Raw genomic sequence first — 26,524 nt, forward strand, 5'->3', positions numbered from 1 at the left:
GGCTGGGTTGCTTAGCAACTGGACAGCACAGAGATCCCTGAAGAAAACCTCCTCCTCCTCCTCCTCTGTATAAAACACAAGCTCGTGTGATTCTTGAATTGTGATGTGCGCGGTAGCAATTTCCAGTAAGGATGTTTATGTTTCAAATACAAACTAGATTCGTGAGAAGGAATTAAATATATAAGAAATAAGTTTTTTGTTTGTTTGTTTGTTTTTTTGACTGTACATGTTCACGTTGTGTGCGCGTGCGCGCGCTCGTATGTAGGCTGTGATTGTGTGTGGGTGGCGCGTGTGTCTCTCCGTGTGCGCGTGTGTGTGTATGTGTGTAAGAGAGAGTTTCAAAAAAGTGGAAGAAATGCATGAAAACGCACCGACACTCACAGCATCCTAATGGGTTTCAGAGAGAATACAGACAATTCAGCGCATGAACAGCCTGTCGCTTAGGAATTCACCTTAGGTGTCCCCCCCACCCCCGAACCCCTTCTCCCCTCCCCCCAATAGGATATTATTTTAATTTCGACTAAGAAGTAAAAAAAAAAAAAAAAAAATCGAAAAGACAATAAGAGGCAGGATTTGCTCATCATGTGTCTTCGGACTGTTGATTCTCTGTCATTTGTTGAGTGTTTGGCGGAGAAGGCGAGCGGACCACATTAACGTGTTCAAACGCCATTTAACGTTGGACAGCGGAAGCAAGTGGACTTTCCAAATATGTTTGCATCTTTGACATGAAACCCGCCGTTGTGATACTTGCATTGGCGTATTAGGGACCATCCATATTTCTCGGCATCTAATTTTTTTTTCACCAGAGGAGTGATATAGCCTGCTCTGACGTCTGCATCAGATATTACCCAGTGCTTTTTCAATGTGCATTTTCCCCTCAGTGACTTTGCGCTGATCTACATCATCATCAGCAGCAGCAACGGGAAAAAAAAAGGGAATGAAGATTTCATTTTTCTTTTTTTTAAACCCACCGCTCCCCTCCAGTCGACCAGCGTTTCCAGCTCAAACAAATATCTTTTAACAACATCACGTTGTGGAATAGTCTGGCGCCAGAGCTTCGCTGGAACCATGCCTCTTCTGCAGATTTGGACTGGGAAATTTCATCCACCAATTTGATCATCAAGAGGCTGCCGCTCACTCATTCATGCCAGCGTTTGTTTTTTTGAGAGGAAGAATACTTGTCATCACTTTTAAAAGTATTGTGTATGCTGTTTTTTGAGCAAGATGTCTGATCTTCTGGTGTTGGTCGAGGGGCTCTGTGACCTGCACGGATTTCCATAGCCGGGAAAAACAGCGGGGGCCAATTACAAGATTTTTTTAAATCGAGAAGGCTCTTGAAATGAAGACATCGTATGCGTAGATGTAGACTTAGTTTATTCGACATTTTTAAAAGGCAATTATTTTTTGATTGCCAGTTTTTACTTTGTGCATTTTCTGGAGGACCACTGGACTGGTTGGATTATAGAAACTATAAATAAGGATTTGTGGAGATGTTGGGTCGTCAAGAAGATAAATTATGTGGAATTTCCTCTGCACTGGCGGCTTTGTCCTTCTTATGCTTTGTTCAAAGGTAAGACAACGTCGCTTGGAAAAACCTTTCACACCAATTGACGTGATTACCGGTCAATAAAAGGCTGAGATGTGGCAAATCGCATTAACGGCGTACCCAGGCCTACTTATTAGGGGCAATGCTGGCGATATATGCTCTAATAGACAGAGCTGTGGCGCGCGCGAGCGTAAAAACATGCGCGTGCACTGTATCAAGCCTATTGTGAAACGTAACCTACTCCCGATGTGAAAATGGGGATGTACATATGTGTGCGCTGGATCAGTTGATTTTCACTATGAGTCTACCCGAAAAGGCAGTCCTCAGTGGGCTCCAGCAGGCTCAGCCGATGATTAGATGATAGGATCAATCAGCCGACGATCGATTGATTACGCCATGGTAAGCAGCCAGATGTATGAGTCTACAGCGCTGGAGACGCTCGTCCTGCAATGCCCACTTATTTTATTTTATGAACGCAAAGTAATATTCCTATTCATATAATCATCTTAATTGCCCGTTTTATTGACCGGAACTAAATCAATCAAAATCGAAAAATAATCCCAGCAGGCCATCGTCTGCTCCAGCTCTCCAGATAGGAGGCAGGTTATAAGACTTAACGTTTCTATAATGTGTACACCCTGTAATGTTTACAGTGTTACAGCACGAGGCTTCATGAATATGATCTCAGAATCTCCTGATCAATCCCCTGATTGTTTTATTGTTAAAAGCAGGGATACACATCCCTCGTGCCCTACTCTTTTCCCTTGTCTGCAGTAACCTACAGCTTCTCTTACGAGATTTAGGTGCTCACTAAAAACTGGGTCGTACATATTTGACATTTTGATCCCGTTAAAATAACCCAGAGTAATAAATGAAAGGGGCGTAATCTTGCATGCTGTTTAGCTGTCATTGATATTCCCCTCATAGTGGTGCTCTCAGATGTCAAACCAACAAGTCCTGTGGCCGGCCAGTTTGATGAACAGCTGCACTGCCTATGAGCTAATTGAACAGTGCTTCCCCGACTGAGCCAAGGGCTAGTGCTCCTATCAGGGGAGCAATTTTAACCCACTTCCTTCCCACGTATCCCCATGCACTCATTCTGCACCCTCTCCGTAACGAGGAACCTCAGCTGGAGAGCCGGCCTCGGTCAGGCGATGCGGGTCATGGCACCAATGTTACAGGCGTCAGTCAGACTAGTGCGGACCACAGGCTCCTTCTGGATATAGTCTGCCTCTGACAGCATAATGGGAGGCTGGTGTTTCAAAACAGATTTTTAAAATACATGCCCTCAAACAAGACTGGGCTCCTTCCAGATAGGTGAGACACTTTTAATGCCACAGGTCTGAAGGAGTGACATCAATAAAATGCTTGACAGGTGTGTCACCAGCACATCTCCTCAGCTGATTAGATAAATATGCTGTAGGTGGGGCCACAAGGGGGAAAACACATACACAAGGCACGTTTTAATCTTCTCCATGACAACACAAGAGTCAGGATGCTTTTAATACGATGTATGATGTCAATGTAGTATATGATACAAAAAAATCAGTCAAAATCAAAATTTTCTAGCTATTAAAAAAACTGAAGTTCAGAAAGACTGAGAATAAAATAGACAAAATGTGACACATTAATGCTTATTTCAGAAGAAATTGGCATTCGTGAATGAATTTATTTGTTGTGTATTGTTTGAGACACTCTTAGGCCTCCTTCTCTTTGTCAGAGCCTCACCTTATTGACGTAATGGCTTCCTCCTCAAAGGTGGCATTCATATCATTAACGTGAAAATAAAAAAAAAAAAAATAAAAGCAGGATGTGCAGTAATAATTTGAAGGCTTAACGATCCAGCTTTCCCCTGACTACTTAAGATGGCTCTTACTCTTGTGGTTTCTGCCCTCAGCTCCTCCACTGGAAGCACCGGAATGTCTGTGGCCAAGACTACCGTGGACAAGTTGCTGAAGGGATATGACATCCGTTTAAGGCCTGATTTTGGAGGTACGTGTTGTGACTACATGCGTTTTGGGTTCTCAGGCTCTGCTGTCGAGGGTATTTACAAGTCAAGGTGTGTACACAATGATATTCAAGAGTCATTCCTGTGGAATCTGTCGAAGAGCTTCCCCGTGGCAAAAATATAGGGAATAGCTTTGAAGTGACTGCTACCATGTCATTACTATGCATCTATTCACATATCGAAGATGGCTGCTCCTCGAGAAGTAGGGCACACACAGAGAGGAGCAGTCAAACGCTATGTTTTTTAAAAGCGAGGATAGTGAGTGTATTGATTTTTAATACTTTTCCGATTACAGACGTTCCATGGCCTCTTTGTAATACATCGCAGTGTTTCTGAGCATCTGACTCGCACATCAGGGAAAACCCTTCTGCCTCATTAAACTTTGTTGGAAATTGTGCATCCTTTACATCCGCTCTTTAGAATAATAGTTTTATTTTGATAATTGCTGAAAATAGAAGACGCGGGGGACAAGTCATTAGCGTATGTCATTTGGGTAGATTGTTTTACTGAATCTATTTAACCATAACGGATGTTAAACTGTATAAAAATAGTTGGATTTTTTGAACAGCATACTAGTCTGTTGCTAATGGTTTTGCTAATGATCAGGCTACTTTAATGTAAAATTAAATGTTTGGAGAAATTTTTGAAAAAAAAAACCAAACAATTTCTGCAAATGAATTGTGGCACCTCTACCGACAACACATAGGATGAATTTAAGGGGGACATTTCCTGTTTCCTGGCCTGTGGCGGGCCATTCACTCATGACGTCATAACTCAACACTGAATGACAGCCACAGCGATGGCTCTAATTCAGTATATTGTACGATTAAATCTATTCATTTCAGCACTGGCTTTATCATTCCTGTATACATGTATTCAAAAAGGTTGTAGTCAGAAGAGCTTACATTCACTTACTGCAGTCACTGTCTGAAAAACAAACAACAAAAGAGCTTTTTGTTAAAACTTCCAGGGCATTTTAATAGAGTATTATCTTAATTCAATGAAAGCACGTAGCATAAGAGTATGTCTGTATTTTTGTTTTTATTGAGTCATGTGAACAATTTAGCATATCCAGAAATGTTAGACTGAAATAAGTAATAAATAAATAAAAATAAACTTTAATGATGGTATAGGTCACAATAATGTGGCGTGACTCATCTATGAGGGAATATGCTAATGCAGTCAGGTTATGTGTTAAAAAAAAACAACAACAACTAGACTACATGAAATAAAATCACGTAATGATTACGTGATACTTGATGATGTCCGTTGCCTCAAGAACTTTACATATCCTAACTCACTGTGGCAGTTTGACTTTTTCTGTAATACTAAATAACATAATACGTTTTAAATAGGCTACATCTTTTTAATTAATTCTAAATGTAGAAGCACATAGATTAACATTTCATTTATTTTATTTCTTTCTTTATATTTAACAGATATAATAATACATCAGACTACACGACACTTGATGAAAATGAGAGTGAGCAGTGAAAAACCTAAAGCAGGTGGACCTCCTCATATAACCTTCAGATGGTTGGTTGCTCTGCCAAAACCGATGCTCTGTTGAAGGCTTATGTGCCAAAATGCGAAAGCCTGACGTTAGCCATTGTAAAAATATGGTATAGTTGATGTTATGTCTTCGTTTTGTGCTTTGGCGTGCTGCCATTCTGGAGCTCTTTCATAGATTCAGTGGAAGCAAAATGAGAGCAAACGGCAAAGAAATGTCTCATTCACTTTGTATCTGACAATCAACTCAACAGTGGTTATGAACATTTCACATGAGTTTTTGCAGCCAGTAGCCTCTTTTAAATAGCAAATATCACTGCATTGCAAACAAACACAGTTTTAAAGTCGATGTTGTTGTTTGTGCTAAATGTCAAATCTTTAGGTTTCCCTCTCTTGGACGTTGGCAGCAGTTTTAAGTGATCTAACTGACGTTTTTCAACTTGAACGCATCGTTATTGTCCTCCTCAATGGCAACGCTGTTTAGTCACTCATCACTCATCAGTAGACAAAAGAATGTGATCAAGAGCTGCTCAAATTTTTTGTCGTACATCTTTGTTGATACTGTACATATTTAACTAAAAAGCAGTCAATGGACAAGAGAAAAATGCTTCACTTTGCCATAATTCACACATAGCCATCGAAAACACACTGCGACAATTCAAAGCACGCGTCTTGTACACAATGAATTTTCAAACCACGCATTAATTATGAGGCAGAGGCATGTATACATGCTGTATTTCTGTGGCGGCAAAAGGGCAAATTTGCCTTAATTAAGCTTTTTTTCTTCAACAGAGAAAGAAAATTAATCTATTTCTGACTTCTCAGTGTTAACAAATTTTGGCTCAGTTATTGTTATCTGTATTATCTGTATCATTTCATTGTGTAGTGTGCAATGATCAAACAACAAATGCATTGGCAGAAATCATACAACATTTTCACTTTGTATTGCGCACATGACCATGAATTCTGTGTTAAATGTGAGGGAAAAACTGAATGAGAATTATTTGATGCCTGGATCTTCACTAAATTATTTTGTGTTGTACTTTTATAATTATATTGACTCGAAGATGATTTCACCATTTCTGCTTTGGTCTTGGTTGCTTAGACAATTGTTGGTTATAGCCCTCTTTAGTCTAGCAGCCTGTGAATGCACCGGAGTGGGTGGAGCACGTTTTTAAGAGTGAGTATCCCAGGCGGAGAGTAGCTGTGCTTTACCCTCCGGCCAGGGAGCTGCAGTCCATCATGTCTTGATATTTCCAACATCAGTCTGCGTCTTCTGTCGTGACACAACTGCTGACGACCTTCAGCTCTTGAAATTCGCAAGAGGGTTTTAATTTGGCTCAGTGCTGTGGATTCTAACAGCAGGGGAAACACCCATATTTGATATAGAAAACTAGCTCAAAGGCTGCACATCATTGGAAAAAGACTATGGTTTGATTGGTCAGAGAGGTTGCAAAGGGTTATGCCATAAGATTTTACTGAAGTGTTGTGGCCTTACCACTAGTGTATCCAGATGAAAAGCCTACTCTGCAGTCATTCTGTTCAGACCCTACCCTCGTCTCCTCATCGATCTGTGAGCCAAAGTGAAATTCAAGAAATGGTACGTGAACCCAGATGGCAGCAATGAAGGCCTTTGCGAAGGAACTGAATTGTTATTTTCCCACAAATATAGTTTTTATTTTCATTATTTCATTTTGCAGAAAAAAACACTTTCTGATATTTTTTATGACTAATGCATCATTTGCAAAGGGTGTGGGTATCTGTTGTTTTTCATTATCTGTTTCCTTGGATTATAGCCATTGGCTGTAAATTCTTAAAAAAATGCTCATGGCCATACAGCTGAGTCATAGACCACAACCCCCATCTAACGTGTATGATACAATATGTAGATTTAGATTCAGCAAGGTCAACAGAACATCACAGAGCAGGCTAAGAAAGTATGATTTTTTTGAGGATGGCACCAACGTTTTCTTTTTCCTTTAAACACATTTACCCATTTTGAACCATTACCACTCTATATATCGGATCTACTGCATGTATTTCTGTACTTACATTGTTTGCCAAGAGAGTGCAAAATTAAAACTGATAAGCACTGAAATGAAAGGTGCGCTTTGATATGAGAAAGGACGTGTGTTTGTGTTACACTCTATTTTGTCATCAGCATGAGATCTCTGTCTTCAAATTTCACTTTGGGAATGAGCGTTGGTCACTGTTCAGGGCAGAAACCTTACAGAGGCTTGTTATCTTAGTGTTGTTGAGTTTTATCTCCTCCTATTTAGTATGAGATGTCCCCAATAAATTCAGATTTAAACATATTTTAAGTACATTTTCTTCTTATTACAGTTGTCCCTCATTGATATGTTTTCAAGAAGCAAATTCCAGATGAAACATACATGAGTGTCAACAAACATATGTTGTCTCTAACAAATTTAATTCCATACAATATCGTGCTTGTGTTCTCATCTTCCAGTGAGGGAGCCTTTTCTGGCATGAAGGAGTAAATTGCATTTCGCAAATGTGGCACGGCTTGAGACGAAATATTTTGGTTCAGGACCCTGGAATAGCATCAGTGAAGTTGGTTTAGAAAGTGTTGCTTTTAGTAGCTGATGGTGTGTCAGCTGATAGTTTGATGATTTGGGGGGATATGTGAGCATGGTATATGATGAGAAGAGAGGCCACATGGCAACATGGTCCTGTTTGATTGTGTTAATTGCTTTGCAGAGAGAACTAAGACTCAGACAGAGTTAAAGGAAAGACTGTGACAGTGCTAATGGCTAAAAAAAAAAGAATATTCTACCAGGTGTTTCTGCTGTGCGTAATATGTCATATGAGGATCTGGACTTCAAATCACCGTGAATCAAAGCTCCTCTTGGTAGGCCAGAGTTTCAGTGTTCACACTCATTCCAGTAATCAAAGACAGTTTGATGCCTATATTGTGGAAGAGGTAACTAAATGTTGGAGAACTGTGACTTTTCTGTTTTGTTGTTTTTGATTGCAAGGTTTAATGTTGATGGAATACAATGTCTTCTGTTGAGAGAGTTCCCTGATTTCCAAGAAAGCACTTGAGATTTCTCAGGAGCCCAGACATGACTGCAGAAATGCTACAAATATTCAAAGGGGACACCAGGAAGTTTCAGTGTTGGATTCAGAAGGCTCAAAAAATGGTGCACACGTGTGATCCCATACACATGTGGATTGTGGTTTTTGTGGATGTTTCATTCTATGGCCAGTATGAAATGAGATGTGTGATTGGTAAGGGGGTGGGTCCCAGATACCTTGGCTCTGATTAGTTTAGAAATGTCTGACTGAATTTGCAAAAAAGTATAGCACTATAACCAAAGATTCTCTGATGTTTTTATGACAGAGCTGCACACCTCCAAAGGTTTTAAACTGAACAAGCACATGCATCCAATGGCCATTTCAAACTCATTTCAAACAAGCTTTTGCACAGACTGTGGATCATTGGCACAGTGCATTTTTCCTAGTGGTTAGCACCCATCGCATCAATTAGCCGTAAGACATTACACATGTGTCTGCACACCTTGACAACATTTTTATTATCAGGGTCGCAATGGCAGAGCAAAATTGCAAACCTGGGTCATGTGTTGGAGAGCCTTTTAGATACTGGACTGGACTTGAAAATGTAAATGTGTGTTCTAGGTACCTCGGTAGTGTGACATACTTAGGAAGCACAGTCATTGCAGTGGGCCTGCAGGGAGTGGAAGATAAAATCAGCCTTTAAGAGACCTCCAGCCCTAAAACCCTTTTTGAGCTCAGGTCATGGTATAGCAGGTTATCGGATGCCTTTCTACAGTTTGGACTCTGCTGTACTACCGTCTTTACAAAGATGCAAAATGTAAACCAGACCCTATTCTGGAGGATTTTAAAGGACCTGCTCTTTCAGTCAGCTTAGCTACCTGATTGTTATGATGTATATAATGAGATTTACTGTGGTGTTGATGCAGTGGTTTCTCATGGAACGGTACAGAAAGAACCACTGGTCACTGTCTCAATGGGCCTTTATGATATATATGGACTGTAAAAGTGTGATGAGTGTGTGCAGTAGGAGTCATCCTGTCCATGTCCTCAGGTAGGATAGAGCACTGGGCTCTCACACAAGTGCACCAGTAAAGCTATACAGAGCTAGTAAAGACAAATACTGATGCACTGAGCCACTCACTTCTGCTATACACATCAGCTACATGGTAAATGCTTCTGGATCCTTCTTTTTTTTTACTGGAAACTGTCAAGTTGCTTGTATGACACAGCAGTTTGGACATTTGATTGAAGAGGACCCTATCCTGTCCTATATGTCGTTGGCACAAAGATGGAAGATGGATGCAACTGATCCGACTTATCACACATAGTGTAAAGCCAGCTAAAGAATGATTCCAGCACCTCTTCATATACCTCAGAGAAGCCAAATTGCTTCTAGGACTGTCCTGACATGGATTTGAAGTTCATTCAGAAGGCAGATGTTTCGCATCTGTCCCTGGAATTGTTGATGCTCACTCCAAGTGAATTGATGGCCCCATCGCAACAAGATGTTTGCAGTTCATGGCCTGCTCAATACTGCAGTAACAGGCACTGGGACAACATCCACCTGCGACCTTTATAGTGAATTCATGAGACAGAGTGGCGGTTGTTATGTGGGTACAGCTACCTTTTACCTTGCCTCCAATGGTTTAGCAAACAGTTCAGACAGCGGAGGAGGACTTTAAAAGATAATGAAAGACTGGACACATTTATCTTGTTTTCTGCATTGTCTAACACCACAGATGACTGTGAGCTGTGAGGTGCTTGAAGTCGTCCAAACCCAAAGTGGCCCTGTCTCATTTATTGTCAAGATGGTGATAGAGCTATTAGGTCATCTTCACTTGTGAAATGATTTAAGGAGAGACTGTTAGTTTTCCACAGCTTCCAGTGGCAGTACCAGTCAGCACCGATGGACCTGACACCAACTGTGTTTTTGCCAGGAGGTTGAAAAACAGTTCAGACTTAAATGATGAACTGCGTCTTTTTGTCTGTCAGCCTCTAAATGCCTTGAGTCTGCCACACCTGGAATGACACCTGTGACAATGAGGTCCTTGTACAGGGTCCCTTGTCAAAATCCTGTTGTTGCGTTAAACATGTCAAGGTATTTGTGCTTTTATGGTTGCTAGTCTATACCACATGTAGTTTCAACAGCTCTGTGACTGCTTTGTCGGTCTCTGGAGAGTAGTTTGATGTCAGGCAGACAACACTGAGCATGCTCAGGGATACTCTCCAATATTTACATTGGCTTTGTTTTGCTAGTTTGCCCAGCTGATGGGAAGGAACTACAGCTGCTGTTCTGATTGCAGTGAATATGTCTCCCAAATTAAACAAATTTGTTCTTTTCTGGGTTTTGTGGATTACTAAGAAATTATACTCATTTTTCAAGCACATAAGCCATATATATCAGGATTCGCATATCACCTTGACTACATAGGCAATATTTGTTAGCAGGATAAATTAATTGCACTTTTTGCTGCATATTAAGAAAGTTATTAAGTTATATTAAGAAAATTGTCAGAACCAGAACTTTTTATTCTAATCTCCTGCAGTGTACATGATATGGACAAAGGTATTTATTATTGAATTCAGGTGCAGGATGGGACTGTTTTTCAGGGGCTGGGCTGGGCCAGTCTGCATCTTCCCAGTTTGAGGAAGGCCCTTTTCTATTCCAGCATGACTGTGTTCCAGTGCACAAAGCAAAGTTCATGAAGACATGGCTGGATAAGTTTGGTGTGAAAGAGCTCAACTGGCCCGCTCAAAGCCCTGACCTCAACCCAACTGAACATGCCAACATCAGTGCCTGACCTCACAAAATATTTCCACAGAAACACTCCAAAATCTTGTGGAAAGCCTTTCCACAAGAGTGGAAGCTGTTATAGCTGTTATAGCTGTGTATTTAGAACATGATGTCACTCAAGTCCCTGTTGGTGTAATGGTCATGATCTCCAGGACTTTTGTCTGCACAGTGTATGTGAACAAATATGGAATTATATGGAATATATATTAAGTTCTATGCGCTCAGGTTGTGGGAGACAAACCTCCCACCCCCCAAATGACTATTTCTTTGTGACTGATAAAATCACAACTACAAATTCTGCCTCTTCAGGATAACACAGCTCACCTTGATATATACAAACCCCCTGAAACACATTGGTTCAAGGGGTTTGTCAGTTTCACTGTTGAAACTGTTCACATGTTGGCACATCAGGACATTTTTCTGCATGACGTGGTTTTTGATAAAAGTTATGACCCACACAATGTATCTGAGTAAATTTATTAAGTAGAGTAATGAAATACATGACCTAGCTGAATCAGTTTCATAAGAGGCCCATTTAATTATTAATCAGTTTCTCAATACATTTACACATATGGCGTTACCTTGTAGTAGATAGTTAATAGTAGAATTTTTATAAGTAACAACAACAATAAAATAAATGTCTTACGACTGTTTGTTTTAGATTGTGGTAAAGACATGTGTGCTGCTTTTGCAATATGTATTGAGCTTTTTATCACACTTAATAGCTAGTTTATACTTACTTTACACAGCCATTGTCTTCTCTGTTCATTACCTCAGTGTGCATGAAAAGCCTCCTGGAATACTTGTTGTTCTATCTGGTCAGCACAGACAGCTAGTCTTGTTTCCAAAATTAAGAAAACTGCCCATGGCCATGAAGCAGATGGCATTCACTGGATAGTTTGTTAGCGGTAATGTCTTATATGTGTCACTTGGTGTGTGGCCACATGTATGCCTTTTACGTGTTTCTGCATGTTATCTAGCCAGAGATGATTTCTTTGTCTGTGTACTTCTGCTTCAAGGGGTCATGGACTATGCTGAGCAGGGTTTGAACTGTCATTCAGGAAAAAGGGATGGACGTTCTGATGCCATTATTGATTTCTGCGCCGGAATCGTATGGAGTACTGGGTCAGACTTTCACTGTATTGATATCAATATTAAAGGAAAATCAACAAATGAATGTAATGTCCAGTCTGTTGGCAGAGATAAGAGTCACCTCAGTCGCACGTTTGTCCTTCTGGAGGACGTGTTTCAAATCAAGCTGTCATCATCACAGGGGTGGGTTTTATGATCTCAGCGCCCACCATTTACAAAGCATGACGGGCGACATATCAGAGCACTTCTGAAATGGTGACTTTGGGATGAGCTTGTAGTCATGGAAAGAGAATGTATTTTTAAAGTCATTCTCTTTCAGCCCGTGCTTTAGCTTGCTGGACCAGGTTAAAGTTTAAGTCAAAAGTACATTGATCCATGCAGAAAAAAATACATGCAGAAGAAGCCACCTGAATTTGATTTGAGTAAAAGATTTACAAACACTGCATCATTAAATGTGAGGTGATCAACTAAAAATGAGCACATTTCTTCTTCACTGCACAGTACATACCACATGCCACATTACAGGAAAAATCACTCAGCAAGATGACTGAAGCTCTTTAACTCATTAAAGTACACCTTTATTTTCTTCTCTTTATTACATAGAAAAGCCAGAGAAAATGACGAACCAGGTAATCTTCTTGCTAAATCAGTGTCAACCCATCACTTACAAATAAACAGATGAGTTGATTTATGTTGGACTATTAGAAGAAGGCTGCTGAACTTTTCCTAACATAACAATTTCTTTTCTGCACTTGGGAAATGTTGGCAAAGGTGTACATTTTTTTCAAGACAGTAGGGAGGTACATGATTCCAAAACACATAATAATAAAAACAGAATCACTATTTCTAAATATGCCGCATAACAGTTGTGATTGTGTAATAGTCTGAATTTCATATACAATGTGTATATATGCTGTTTCATACTGCTCAGCTTCTTTGCAGTGGTAGTTGATTATGTCAGCACTTACATCATCTTTCTCTCTTTTCTATACCGAACATGGAAAATAATTTAAATTATCAGCACAAATACAGTTCTCTGATGCTTTCCTAAGCTACTCTCTTTCTTTACTTTGTCCTTGTCTGCTGTAATAAACAGTGATACTGGCTTAGTGTGTGTTAAAAAGTATTCTGTCAGCTGTGCAGCAGAGAGAAAATGAATTTCACAGAGCATATTGTAGATGTGCATAAGCAGGATGACAAAGAAACGAGAGAGGCTGTAAATGTCTAACAGAAGGTGCTGTGCTGGGGTAATTTATGAAGTGTTGTCAATTGGTGGAAATAGCCCTGCAGATTTTAGAAATCCATGTGACTGCTTAAAATTGCAAGTGAGAATCTTTTCAGAGCTGTATGTGGAAATGGAAGATGTTTCTATACAACATGTATTCATGAAAGTTCACTGGGCAGAAAGTGAGAGAAAAGAATATGTCCTATCCAAGGACTGTAATGTCACAGCAGTGTATAGCTCCACAGAGAATAAAACAAAAAAGATGAAAGTGGTGACTGTGAGAGTCCCCGGGAAGGTCTCTGGGGTTGTGGGAGCATTTTCACAGTGGCTATTTTTTTTTTTTTGGGTTAAGGAACCTCATATAAACATTAAGTTCTATGCGCTCAGTTCACTCTAATGCCTCTAACTGTACCTAAAATCAAGGCACCAGATGCAATTTATGATGAAAACCTACAAGGTATCTCTAGGCCCAGTTTCACAATTTTATCAGAGTTGGAAATCTGTGTATATATGTATTCCACGATGTGTGAACTGTTCACGTTTGTGACATATTGTGCTTTCTGAAGAAAAGTCTGAAAAGTCTGGTGTTGGGCCACCATCAGGTTTCGTAGACAGAAAATCCAAATTAAGGGACAAATGTCACAAAACAGACTTTTCTCTTAGTGGAACAATTTTTCTTGCCTGTCAGAGTGCACATTTTTCATGTGACCAAACACATGCACATAGTCTTAGAGATGCTTTACCCAAAATCTAAAAAGCAAAAGGCATATTGTCTCAAGAAATTCTGTAAATATGCAATAAAGAGGTACACATGAACTATAGCTTTACAAATGTTGCTGTTATGGAATAACTTTGTATGATACTGTAAAGTTGCCCTGCATTTACAAAACACTTTAATGTTGTCATTCTTAAAATATATGCAATTGGAAAAAATTACCACCAGGATGGTCTGATTTAGAATTTTGAATTAATGTTTACATTTTCAAAAGTGGAAAATATGTTGATTATGAGAAGAAGAGGAAGAACATTAACATTAGTGTGATGTCATTGTCATTAGTTTGGATATTTTATTTTAAATTCCCCTTTTGGTTGGGATTGCTTCTGCAGAAATTGTACATATACACTACATATTAGTGCCCATGTAAATGTCCACTGTATGCACTGATATCCTCAGCTCATGTTCAAATACTGCAGTATGTTGAAGATTGTATTGCTTCCATAACAGTTCATATTGTCATATTCATACTTCTCCACCACAGAACAGCGGTCTTTCAGGGCTCTGCAATGACTGGACTGAGCATCTATCACAATGTATTGTAAAGGAATTTCACATAAGTATTTAATGATTCCAACTGAAGGAGCATCAGCTTACATTTTGCAGTTTAACAATCTTGAACATTAAAATGCATCAATAGGTGCCAGCACAGTAGGGATGTGAGAGTCAGACCCTATCAGTGAGGCAGCTTGTGGTCATAACTGTAAGCACCTGATCTCTGGCTTTAGGCAGCTTTCATTTTACCAGTCTGATGCAGCTCGGTGCCACTTCAGCCAGCAGCCGTGTCATCAAAGTTTGGTCACCTGTTCCTGCCTGCCATTCGCAGCCTGGGTTTTACTGATCTCATTTCCCATTGACCCAAATGAGACCCAGCTGCAGTTTGATCTTGTTTGTAATGGAAAAGCAGTAAATGTAACCACGAAACTGCAGATCAGTTGCAGTGAGACTGGTAAGTAGAATAGACACTTAATTGACTGAATATGAAAGGGAGAGCCGCACACACGAGTACAAGCAGGGGATGCAGCACTTCATATTCAGTTTCTAATGTACTGTACTGTATGTGATGGAAGTGTAATTGATTTTAGGCTTTTCTTTTTGTCCTATGAGATAGCAAACTAAATGCTTTCAACATGTGCAGCTATTTACAGAAAACACTACCACACTATATATTCACCCTCCGTGATCATGACCACTGATTGATGTGTGCAGGACTTCAGCTGCAGCCTGCATTTTGGCAGCTACTGCTATTCAGTGAAATATGACTGCTGTTCCTTCAAGACCAGTGGACACTCTTGCAATATTGAGGACAATATCTTAGTCCGCGTGCTGCCACATGTCAAATGGCGGGCGGCTTTGCATGGGTGCCGATAGCACAGGCGATCGTAACTCAGTCTCAAAGTAATGCCTATTCAGCGCAAAACAGGAATGTGTTGTCAGAATCCCAGGATGGATGTTGGGGCATGTACAAGTGATATCTATCCTGATGAAGACAGAACGCCGGGTAATTTATTTCAGAGGAAACACAGGGAAAATGCTCAAGCTGGGCACTTTTCCCTTTTCTCTTCACTTAGATTTTCTATTTGAATTAAATGAGGTGTGCATGTAGGCAGGCAGAGGGGGGCACGGGTGGTGAGAGATAGCATGCAGTAGAAAAGACATACTTTATCTTCCTATTCAAAGTGTTGTTTTCAGCAACTTTGAAACGAAGGAGAAAAATGCAGATAGAATTGCACCAGAATGTATCACAGTGGACTGCAAAGTACGAAAACCCTAGGTCAGACATTGGTAAGGTATCCTGCATGGGGTGCATTTTTTTTCTCTTTTTGACTCCCCCTCTTAAGGTCCCCAGTGCCTCACTGTTTGAACCTGCAATGATTGATGGGAGGTGTGCCCTTGTCAGGGCCACCGTTGGCTGGCCAAGGGCAAGATGCAGCTATCCAATTGTTTTCACATAGATAAACAAGGAAAGAAAATGTCATTTACGGCATCTGGAGATAGATGCTGTCATTCTCGCTACCAGGAAGTACTCTTAAAAGCCTATCTCATTATTGAACTCCAACAGCCAGTCATATAAAATGGGTTTCCACATAAAAAAAAACAACAAAAAAAAAAACAAGATGGAAGAGTGTAGATATTGAAGTTCACAAAAATAAAAAATAAAAACATAAAGTGAGACTACAGCAAGGTAGGCTTATACTGCACTAATATGCTTGGCCTCAAAGATCATATCGTAACTGGTCTTTGTAGTTGCATCCTTTCTGATGTTTAGCCAGCTATGTCTATTACTTTACTTGTATCTATCTTTAGTATCTGCTGTCCTAGTGCACCAGGGTGGAAGTGTACAGGATGGCTTGGCATATACAAAGACATTTTGCAGTAGTTCTGTGAGTTTAATCCATATTCATTGTCATATATTATTAATTTTGTTTGCTGATTGCTTTGGTAAACCCAGTTTCAGAATAATCCTCATCCATTAAAATCATATAATGAGGCCCCACAAACAAACCGGTCGTTCCAGTAAACAGTTTAGTCATCATTCTAAATCAGTGCACAATATGCGTTACTGCATATTACTAGCACTGTATATTAAATTGTGGGTAACCATGGCAAAAGTACTTCTGCTGTGGTATAATCATGATATTTCATTCTGATATAGAAGATAATCCAGACACCATTTCTGGTGTTCCATCACTTGCCTACAACTGTTCTGTAACAGTAATTAATTGTGTGTGGTGGTGATATTCAGTGATTTTTAGTTTTTCATCCGTACATGTAGCAGACATTTTAAAATGAATGCGCTGAGACACTTCTGGGGCTGTCATGCTGATTTTGCATGGATCAGTACAGCACATTTCAGGTGTAATCTATCCTGCCCAACTACCCTGCAACAACAGCAGCGTTAGACTCATGCACATTAACTTAGAACAAGGCCGAAGTGCACAACATTGAGCGTTGTCATCACGAGAAGTAAAGAACTAAAGCTAGCTGTTTGTTAGCGCTGTTTTTTAAGTGCATGCTTTCAAAATATGATCCATTATTCAAGAATTGTTTTTTTTTTTTTTTTGCTCTGTTGGCTGTTGACTGAGGCTGCTCTTATTGAGCCATCAGTTTCAATCAGCGATACAAATCTTTAGAAGTAATTTAAACATGTGTTCTGACAGGCTGTTTTTCTGCTGGCGTGGTTCATAATCAGATGGCCTATATATGATCTCCATGACATAACTGTCGATGTCAGACATGTATTTATTTATAAACTGAAACGTCTACCAGACCGCCTTCATTTACCACCTGCAAAGTGCTTATTTAGTTTATAATTTATGCTGTCTGGTCTCCATTAAACTCAAAGGAACCCATCTGAAATAGATCCGTCCATTTTAGCCGTAAGGTCGCAGGAGTCTACGCGTCAAATATAGACATAAGTATCAACAGCCTGATGACCTAAACTGTCTTCATCTGCACCACACCTTCTCTATTTCTCTCCATCTCCTTTGTTCCTCCGTTGAGTCTTTGAACACACCCCAACACACACTGTCACTTTTCCTTTTGATTCCATTTTTTTGTTTTTTTTTATTTGGTCTATGTGAGTTTATTTTGTTTTCCTGACATTACATTTATTCTTTTGATATACTATTTTTTCCTTGTTTTTGAGTCTGTCATTTAGAGTCTGTTATCCAGCTCTGTTGACTTTTGTTTGTCACGTTGTTTTGTTTTCTTTGTTTGCCGTAAGATGTTTTTTTCGGGTTTCTTTTTTTATCTCACCTGCACAATGTGACTTTCTCTGTTCCTTTGGTGTATCATCATTTCATGTGCAAATAAATGAACTCTACACTCTAGATGGCAGTGCTGGAGAAGCACAGAGTATTAGCTGGTGAGATTCTCTGGGGTAAAAAATAAGTCTGAAACGTGAAGCACACAACTTTCTCATAACTTTCGTATTTGCAGGCCATAAAGTATGTTTTTGGTGCCTCAGTATTTCAGATTTTATTCTTTGTCTTTATTCTTATTCTTCGGTCACTCTAATTGTCACAACAGCTTGAACAAAAGCATTAAAAAAAAAATCAGAGGTAATTTAAAAACTAATTTGTCAAACGCCAGCCAACAATGCAATCCCTTATTCCCTTGCATGCACAGCAGAGTTAGTGTAATGGTCACGAATTAATATATTAACAACGAATTAATTCATGAATCCTGCTCTCTTGAGACATATTAGCCATGATCGTTGAGGAGGATCTGCACGTAATTACCACAAGTTAATATAATTATGCAGCAGCTTCAGCAGGACTTACCAACACACTGCGTGCCACCGAAGAAACTGGGATTTACTGCACATGTAGGGTTACTCAGGAGGTTAACTTTGACACATGGCAACATTTGTTGTTTCAGAAAAAAACAGCAAATCCCCCAAAATGTTTATCTTTCCTACGTTGTCATGACTTTTAGAAATGTTTGCTTTGAAATTACAAGGCAACATGGAAATAATGGCATTGATTATAGAATGTGCAACTTGCTGATTAAATTGGGCCAAGGAGTAAATTAATTATAAGTTGGACCATAAAGGACTATTAAATGAATAATACACTTTTTTAGCCAATCAGTTTCCTAATAGCTTCAGGATAAATCTTGCCGTGGACACACTTTGTCCTCAAGTACCCATACTTTATGACGTGGTCCCTTTTTTTTTTTTTTTTTCAAACAATAACCTTCCAGCACCTTTATTTCTTTTCTTTTTAGATTTAAGTTTAAATAATTTATACATACATACATTTTAACAATATTTCATTTTACAAATACATTGGTACACATAAATCTGCAAACTATTTGAAGCTATACTTTCTACTGTGATTTACTTATCATGCCTTTGGACTATTTTAATAATGTTTCTCCTGGGATTGTAATTTATGAGTTGTAAAGTCAGCCAGTAATCTGTGCAGCATTTCATAATTCTCTGACAAAATCTGTGTCTGTAAGAGGGAACCGTTGTTCATATGCAGCTTTTAGTGCGGAATCTAAGTAGGTTTCATATATCAGGTGCTTGGTTTGTGACAGGATAGGACGATAAGATGAGGCCACCTTTAAGTATCCTCTATCTCTCTGACTTCCTGTGATGTACTGCCTCTGCTCTCCTGCTTTCCTTCATCATTTTCCTTTGCTGTCTCTTCTGTCCTTTTTCACTGCTCGTGCCAGAGCTGCTTTAATGATTTTCCTTTATTAACCAGCTATCACTAATCTAACCTGGCTGTTTCCTTAGCCACATTTGCCTTAATGGCATACTTTACTTAACAGTTGAGTATTGTCTGTACCAGCAGCCCAGCAGCACACTTTGAATATTAATCTCAGATGCAATGATACCATATAACCTTTATTTCATTACAAAAGTCACACTGAGACAGGCTAGTGAAGAACATGATATAGTAGCAAGGTTTACAAAATCTAATAAAACATATACAGTTTCATCTTATTAAATGCATGCAATCTTTTGAACATACAGTTTTCCAACATAAAATTATTGTAGTAAATTGTAAGATATTGCCGGTATTGGATATTACAGACAAGTCCAGTGCATTGCTTGTCATTTTAACGAGCAAAGCAAAAGGTCAAAAGGTCAAAAATGATATGTTGTTGGATATACAGATATAAAGATCTGATTTCTTGACTCATCTCATGCTTTTATTTTAAAAAAGATGACAAAAAAAGATGGACACAGAAAGAGTCCAGGTTAAATGACTGTCTGGCATCGGAAATATATGACACAATTACATATTAGGCCTCTAGAAAAACATTAAGCAGAATGAATTGCAGTGTGAAGTCAGCAGGTTTCCCTTTGGCCTGTTGGGCAGTTAAGTTGAACAGCATGGCTTAGATCAGGTCACACTGGGGATGTTAGTACACTAAAATATCTATACCATTTCTGTGTTCCTTTTCATTTAGGGTTTGATTACTGTCAAACTGGTCTCAACCTGAACTTTCCACCTTGGGTGCCTGGTCATTACCATCTTTGTGTAATTCTACCCTCAGCTTCTTGCGTCATAATAAAATATGAACATGGTGTGATTCTGTACTGCACACAACAAAAGGCTTGAAATGCCACAGTTTAAATTGTACTGTATGGCCTTTGCCTTGATGGACACAAATCAAATTACATCTTAATCAGGTCAGAAGCACAAAATGTCCTCACCTGCTGTGTGTGTAGAGTCTTGACATGCATAGAAAGCAAAAAGTAGCTGATCTGGACCTCAGTGTGTCAGTCTTTTAGAACTGAAGTGAAGCTTATCTTTTCATCTGACTATTCTCTGTTAAAATGCTGTATGAAATCAATGATAGCTGAATGGACAATTTGAGAAATACACAAACAATACTGCATATTGTAAACAAATGACAGTGGAGCAGTAATATCATACTTATAATACTATACTAATCTTTACCTGCTGTACTGCCACGCTGAAAAGAAGCATTTTATTTTGAAATTTGTTCCTAAAGGTTACTGGTTAACAAGTAGGAGGACTGTGAAGGAGAGAAAATTACGCAGACATTTTGTGTTAAGCCTCAATGTATCAGTCTGAAGAAATATAATTTGTTAGTAAGCTTTTAAACACGGTTGAATATTTGGTTTTATCTCTGCCACTTGATAGCAACAAGGTCGTGGATTCAGATCTGCCAATCTGTTCAAAGCTGTGATCTTTCAGTGTGGAATTCACATGTTCGCTCAGTGTCTGAGTGGGTTTCCTCCGGGTGCTCCAGTTTCCTCCCACAGTCCAAAGACATGCAGGTTAGGTCAGCTGGAAACTTGCCTGTAGGTGTGAATGTGTTTGTCAGCCTATTTGTGTGTTAGCCGAACAGCAGCATGAAGAAAATGTACGAATATTTAGCATTATATAGAATTATTCATTTTAATATAAGGCCATAAAAATATAACAGCTTAATAGGTTTGGATGCTTTATCTACCTAAATGTTTGGGCTGAAGGGGCATTGATTTTATCACCATGAAGTTGATATCAAAATGTTTTTTAACGGTTTCTGAATAGTGAATTGAATGCCGCACATTCAAGTTTTCTCATTTTCTGAACTTGTCTTGAACTTGTTTTCAGCTACAGTAGCTCTCCATGGGGACCTAAATGGCTTCATTCATAAAGGCAATCCTCATTCCTTGTAGATCAATGCATAAAAGAATAGAACTACAAAACACTGATGTAAATATCACTGTGATATGAGATGTTTTTAGTCAAATATTTATGACATGTTCCTGTGATAATGACCTGAATTGATATAATAATAAAAATTCTATTTTATCGAAGTCTGTAACCAGCATTTGGAGGAATACCTTTCTATGGAAATGCCAACCATGACGATAGATAGATAGATAGATAGATAGATAGATAGATAGATAGATAGATAGATAGATAGATAGATACTTTATTGATCCCGAGGGAAATTCAAGAGTAAAGGTATTAAGGAAGCACTCATCTATCCGTAACTCATATACCCTACCCAAAGTGAATGGTAAGGATGTTGTTCATGTTGAGGTGACAGAGTTTGGTTGTACCATTCACACATGACACACACACACACACACACACACACACACATACACATACAGCAGTTGTTGGACCTCAGATTTTTCACACTGACACAGAGCTCAATCGGAATAATTAAAGCCTCATGATAAATTCATCACAGCCAAGAGTTGATGTGTTTTCCTGAGTAACTGCATTCACAGAAGTCACTTGTGCCAATGTACAGAGTGGATATAATAACCTGAAAATTTGGAAAACAGGTGGAGATGAAATCAAAAGAGCACAAACACTGTGTGGAATTGGTATCATTGTTGTTTTTTTGGATCTCCTCCTTTCAAAGGTACCTGTTCTGCATTCTCTACAATCATTCTGGTTGTTCTTTGCAACGATGGACGTTATTGATGAGGCTTCTGTATTAAATGCTGGGGAAAGATTCTGTGCAACGTAACATGTTATTTTATTTGTTGATTATTTTTTTTGTTTGAGAAAAAGGCTTCATGAGAGCAGCAGCCATCGAAAACAAAAGCAAACACAGACTCGACTGGGTAAATCATCATGCTCCTCTTGCAACACTGTAGGGAAAATGCTGCACAGTTGCTATGGAACCCTCTGTTGCTAGGCAATGGGTTGATTATCATAGTTTTTTATATATATATAAATATATATATTTGAGGCAGAGTGGTGTTTTCTTTGCTGTCCAGCAAATTTGTTTTCAGAATTGGCAGGATCTGTGAAACATGACAATGCAATCCTCAATTTAAATGCAATTTATCCAGTTTGATTTGTTTATGCTGAAATTTTTGATATACTGAATGTTTAAAATGCTCCTTATTTACATGAAATGTAAACATCATGAAAGGTTTCAATGTTGGGGGGAAAGCAATGCTTCCTTCTCCTGTGTCTACCATACAAAACTGTATGGAGCTTCTTTATAGAGCCTCTTTAGTCAGATTTCATCATGTACTGATGTCGAATGAAGTGCAGTGAGATGTCTTCTCTTCTGCTGAAAGCTGCCTCTTCTTGGCACAAATTTCGAATCAACCCAGATATGCCAAAAGAGTTAACTCGGCCCCTAACTCAGCACCTGTTTGGTGGTAATTTATTCTGCTCCTTTTTTTTTGTTTTTTTGTTTGTTTTTTCTAATATTCTATTCATAATATGTTGCCCTCTTGTGGTTGCATTCAAATATCAGAATGAATGATTATACCTTTTGTTGGTGCAGAAAATATTCCATCTTTTTTTTATTCTTGCATTTGCAGTGAACAATTTCTCTCTTTTCAGACGTGTCTTGAGGTTGAAGGTTGGGTTGAAAATCGCCACGATATCTAAAGCAGGCGTTAGTAATGTTCGTAGTGCGAGAAACTGATAAAGTAATACCTTTCTGAGATTTGCCACATACCAGATTTACCAAACACAAGCGGCGGATTTATGCAGGGAGATCTGACTCACATGCACACATGCTTTCTGTCCATGTAGTCTTAACATTAACCTTTTGAAGCTTTTTCACCCTTAACCCTGATGTCTGATAAAGCCTGCAATTATTCAAATGGAAGACATAGTGTACATTACATTTCATGAGGGTAAAATTAATACTGTTAACTCAAACAAATGCCAGAGTAAGCAAAGGCCTGATGTGTTGTGCTTTTCTTGCTATTCCAAACTCTATTAGAAAATCTGACAATTTAACAATGCTTTGCTTATCAGTAAAGGCAAATACATGTAAACATATGAACCACAATGCAGTGCTTGATTTCAGTGCATCGAAACATTGTTTATTTATTGACAACATTCTAACAGATTTATAAAGACGCTAATATCAGATTGACAGATAGAAGACAAAGCCGTTAATACAGATCTATTTTATCTATGGGCAAGTAATGATAAGTGTACAGTAAAAGCTTTGGCTGACACTGGCAGTCCATAATGGAGGCAGTTGGTGATTTTTGCTTATTTGGCAAGCACCCAGCTGGTTACTCTCTGACACACTAAAGGAAACCACGTAAACTATAAACTCTGACGATCCATTACAGCACTCTTTACAGTCCAGGTATAGCTACAATTATCTATACAGTGGCATGGATGGCTAACTTACATTTTTTTTATTCTGTACACAACCACAAATGATCTTTTCAGCATTGTTGGATTTCGACGACTCTGACAGATAGTGTGGGATTTGGAGAGGTTGGATATCTACATATCTAAGTGACCCAGCCACTGTCCAATCTCCACAGTGCGCTCCCACAGAGACACTGCTACACTGCCCTCAGCTTAAGTTGGGATATGTCTTTAAATCTTCTGACCATTCTCTGACACTGAACTTATATTGTTTTGATATGAACTGCCATTACCAAGGAAAACATTAAATAGGGCGGCCTCACTGCCCACTACATCGGTGTAGCTTGTCTGCCCTGAGGCTAGATAAGACCGTCAGACTGGAAGCTGAATGTGGCGACACATGGTTGAGAGTTGAAAGGACAGCATATATAGATAATAAGCAAAGGAGGAGACAGTTAGGCTAAATTAAAAAAAAAAGAAAAGAGCGTCAACAAGGAGTGAAAAGAAGATGAGCACAGCGAGATGCACGACTGGCTGGTTTTTGAACCATCAAGGGAATCTACCCGATACAGCAGCTATGGTCATCAAAAAGTTCCCAGCCCTCCTGATAATTCCCTCAGCCATGATCCAGATCAATCATCCGATAGAGAAACACAGTTCAGGTGTTGTGGGGATAATGTACTGATTATAAATGGGGATCATCATGCAGGCATCACCATTCAGTAACCACGGAATGTAAATGTCACAGCATTTAGTTTCAAAAAGCAGCTAATACTTTTTAAGGAGGCATTTAAGGAAGATAAGAGGAATTAGGCCCTCAACAACCCATGAGGCTCAGCTGTAGTTTTGACATCCCAGAGCTGCCATCACTTCAGCCAGTGTAAAAGTCACCCACATCAACTCTGTTCTCTCTTTACGTAATAATTTCAATTTAACATTTGTGGGAGGTCATTAAAAATTTACAAATTTATTTATTTATATAATTCTATATAATGATTTATTTTAATTTCAGAGATTCTGCAAGGTGGATTTTTGTACCTGTGGAATGAACTCTTTTCATCTAACTCTAAGCTAGAAAAGCGAGTAATTTCTGTATGATAAAGATGGCTGTAGAGAGCAGAAACAAAACAAAGTCATTCATTTATTCATAACTTAATGATCCCATCGGCAAGGAAACATGGTGTCAGTGTGGTGGTCAGTTTTTGTCAGACTTTTCCTGGTCACTCTACTCTACTGAATGTACATCATGACTTGATTTGCTGCCAGTTAATTCACACATTGTGATTTAATAATAGCGAACTCTGTTGCCATAGTGAAAGCTAGAGGATAAATTGTACGTCCTTCCTCGATACCCGCCCGTAGAAGCCCTGGCGCTGTATTTAATTCTGCTAAATAATATATCTTAACATATCAAAAGCAAATTTGAGGTAAAGTCTTTGTCATGCACAGCTGAGTGCATTAGAACAGTCCAAAAATGGAGTCTCCTGTTTGCCTTACTACAGGGTGACAAATCACATGATTGACATGTTGACAGGTCATTTTGAGGAGTTTTGAAAACCCAAAGCAGAGGGTGGTTGCCTGGCAAACTGTCAGTGACGACAAGACTTCTGGTTCTGCTCCTGGCCAAGAAAGATCCCAGCAGGTGATATTTGTTGACATTAGTATAAAACCAAAAAACAATATCAGTAATTATTGAGTAATGTCTTTGAAAAGTATATACACACTCTTATGGTAACCGCTCAGAGACTTTATGGTTTGCTGAAGGATCTTTTGCTGGATAAACCAAAAGAAGACTGTAGTCACTTTGTTCATCAGTTATTATTTATTATTATATCATCAAGCATTCTCTAGGAGACAATGTTTGAAATGTTAGTTGACCATTTATGAAGAAATGCTTATTTAAAGATTAAAGTTTTTTGTGTGCAGTGTTGTTCTTCCAACTTGTGAAGTGCAAGTGCAGGTTTTATTTTGAGAAAGCTGCAATGACAAAGTAAGTGCCTCTTTTTCACTAAAGTAGGGTCAAAATATGCAGAGAGAAAGAGAGAGAGAGAGAGAGAGAGAGATTTGGTGCTTTCTGTTTTCATCTAGTGAACGAATGTACTTTGACATCTCTGGAGAAAACTGTTACTGGTTGCCTTCACAAAGTGCGATGGAAAATGGCCCTACTTTTTCCCCTTTTTTTGTAGAAAGAGATGGGTCAGGGAATATGACAAAGCTTCAGGGCATTTAGTGTAGTAGGAGGGGTGTGTGTGTGTGTGTGTGTGTGTGTGTGGTTTGCTGGTTAATATTTAAATACCAGTATTTGAAAAGAAACATCATAATGAACCAATATCTGCAGGAAGGCCCACACAGGAAGGATCTTTAAGTCATTTAGACGAATCGAGGTGCAGCTTAACAGAAGTTGTTGATTTGAGTCAGTTTCATGCCCTCATAGTTTACTTCGTGTCGTTATCTGACATATTACAGTCAGTGTCCTCTCTAGTGCTTCACTGAGTAGAGGACTCAAACAGAAACGCCCCTGAGTTTACATTAGAATGTCTCTTACCTCTGCGATGCCCCCGATGAGTACAGTCGTGACTGCTTCCCTTCAGGCTTCTGGGGAGTATTCCCTGACCCTAATACCACAGGATAGTACAGGACTTTACTTAGTTGACTTTCACACACAGCCTACAAATAAAGACCCACTTAAGAGGCAAAACTTTGACCAAATCGTCCACTTGAGATAATTAATCCATCCAAAACTTACCCATTTACTCAGATCAAATCAGATGGTTTACTGGTTTACACAGAGGTTTATTCACTGTGTTGCACTTTTTTGTAGCACCTGCTGCTCATATTAGTCCATTAAAATGCAGTGGTTTGTTCTAATGTTTCTTCCTACAGTGAACCTAAGACCAAACTTATTAGCCCCTGATTGACTGAATCCATGGAGAAGACCAATAACTCGTACTGTGTCAACTTGTTCATGTT

General features: G+C 39.0%; 1 protein-coding gene across 1 annotated transcript in view; it reads left to right on the plus strand.

Moving 5' to 3' along the window:
* Positions 1-567: 567 nt before the first annotated feature.
* Positions 568-26,524, plus strand: part of gabrb4 (gamma-aminobutyric acid type A receptor subunit beta4) — a 47,290-nt gene continuing 21,333 nt past the window's right edge. Inside the window, exons 1-2 of the mRNA XM_046411671.1 lie at positions 568-1,570; positions 3,444-3,538. Coding sequence (XP_046267627.1) covers positions 1,491-1,570; positions 3,444-3,538 — 175 coding nt within the window. The 5' untranslated portion in view covers positions 568-1,490. The remainder of the gene's footprint in view (positions 1,571-3,443; positions 3,539-26,524) is intronic.

This window comes from Scatophagus argus, chromosome 14, assembly GCF_020382885.2.
Source record: "Scatophagus argus isolate fScaArg1 chromosome 14, fScaArg1.pri, whole genome shotgun sequence".
Lineage (NCBI taxonomy): Eukaryota > Metazoa > Chordata > Actinopteri > Scatophagidae > Scatophagus > Scatophagus argus.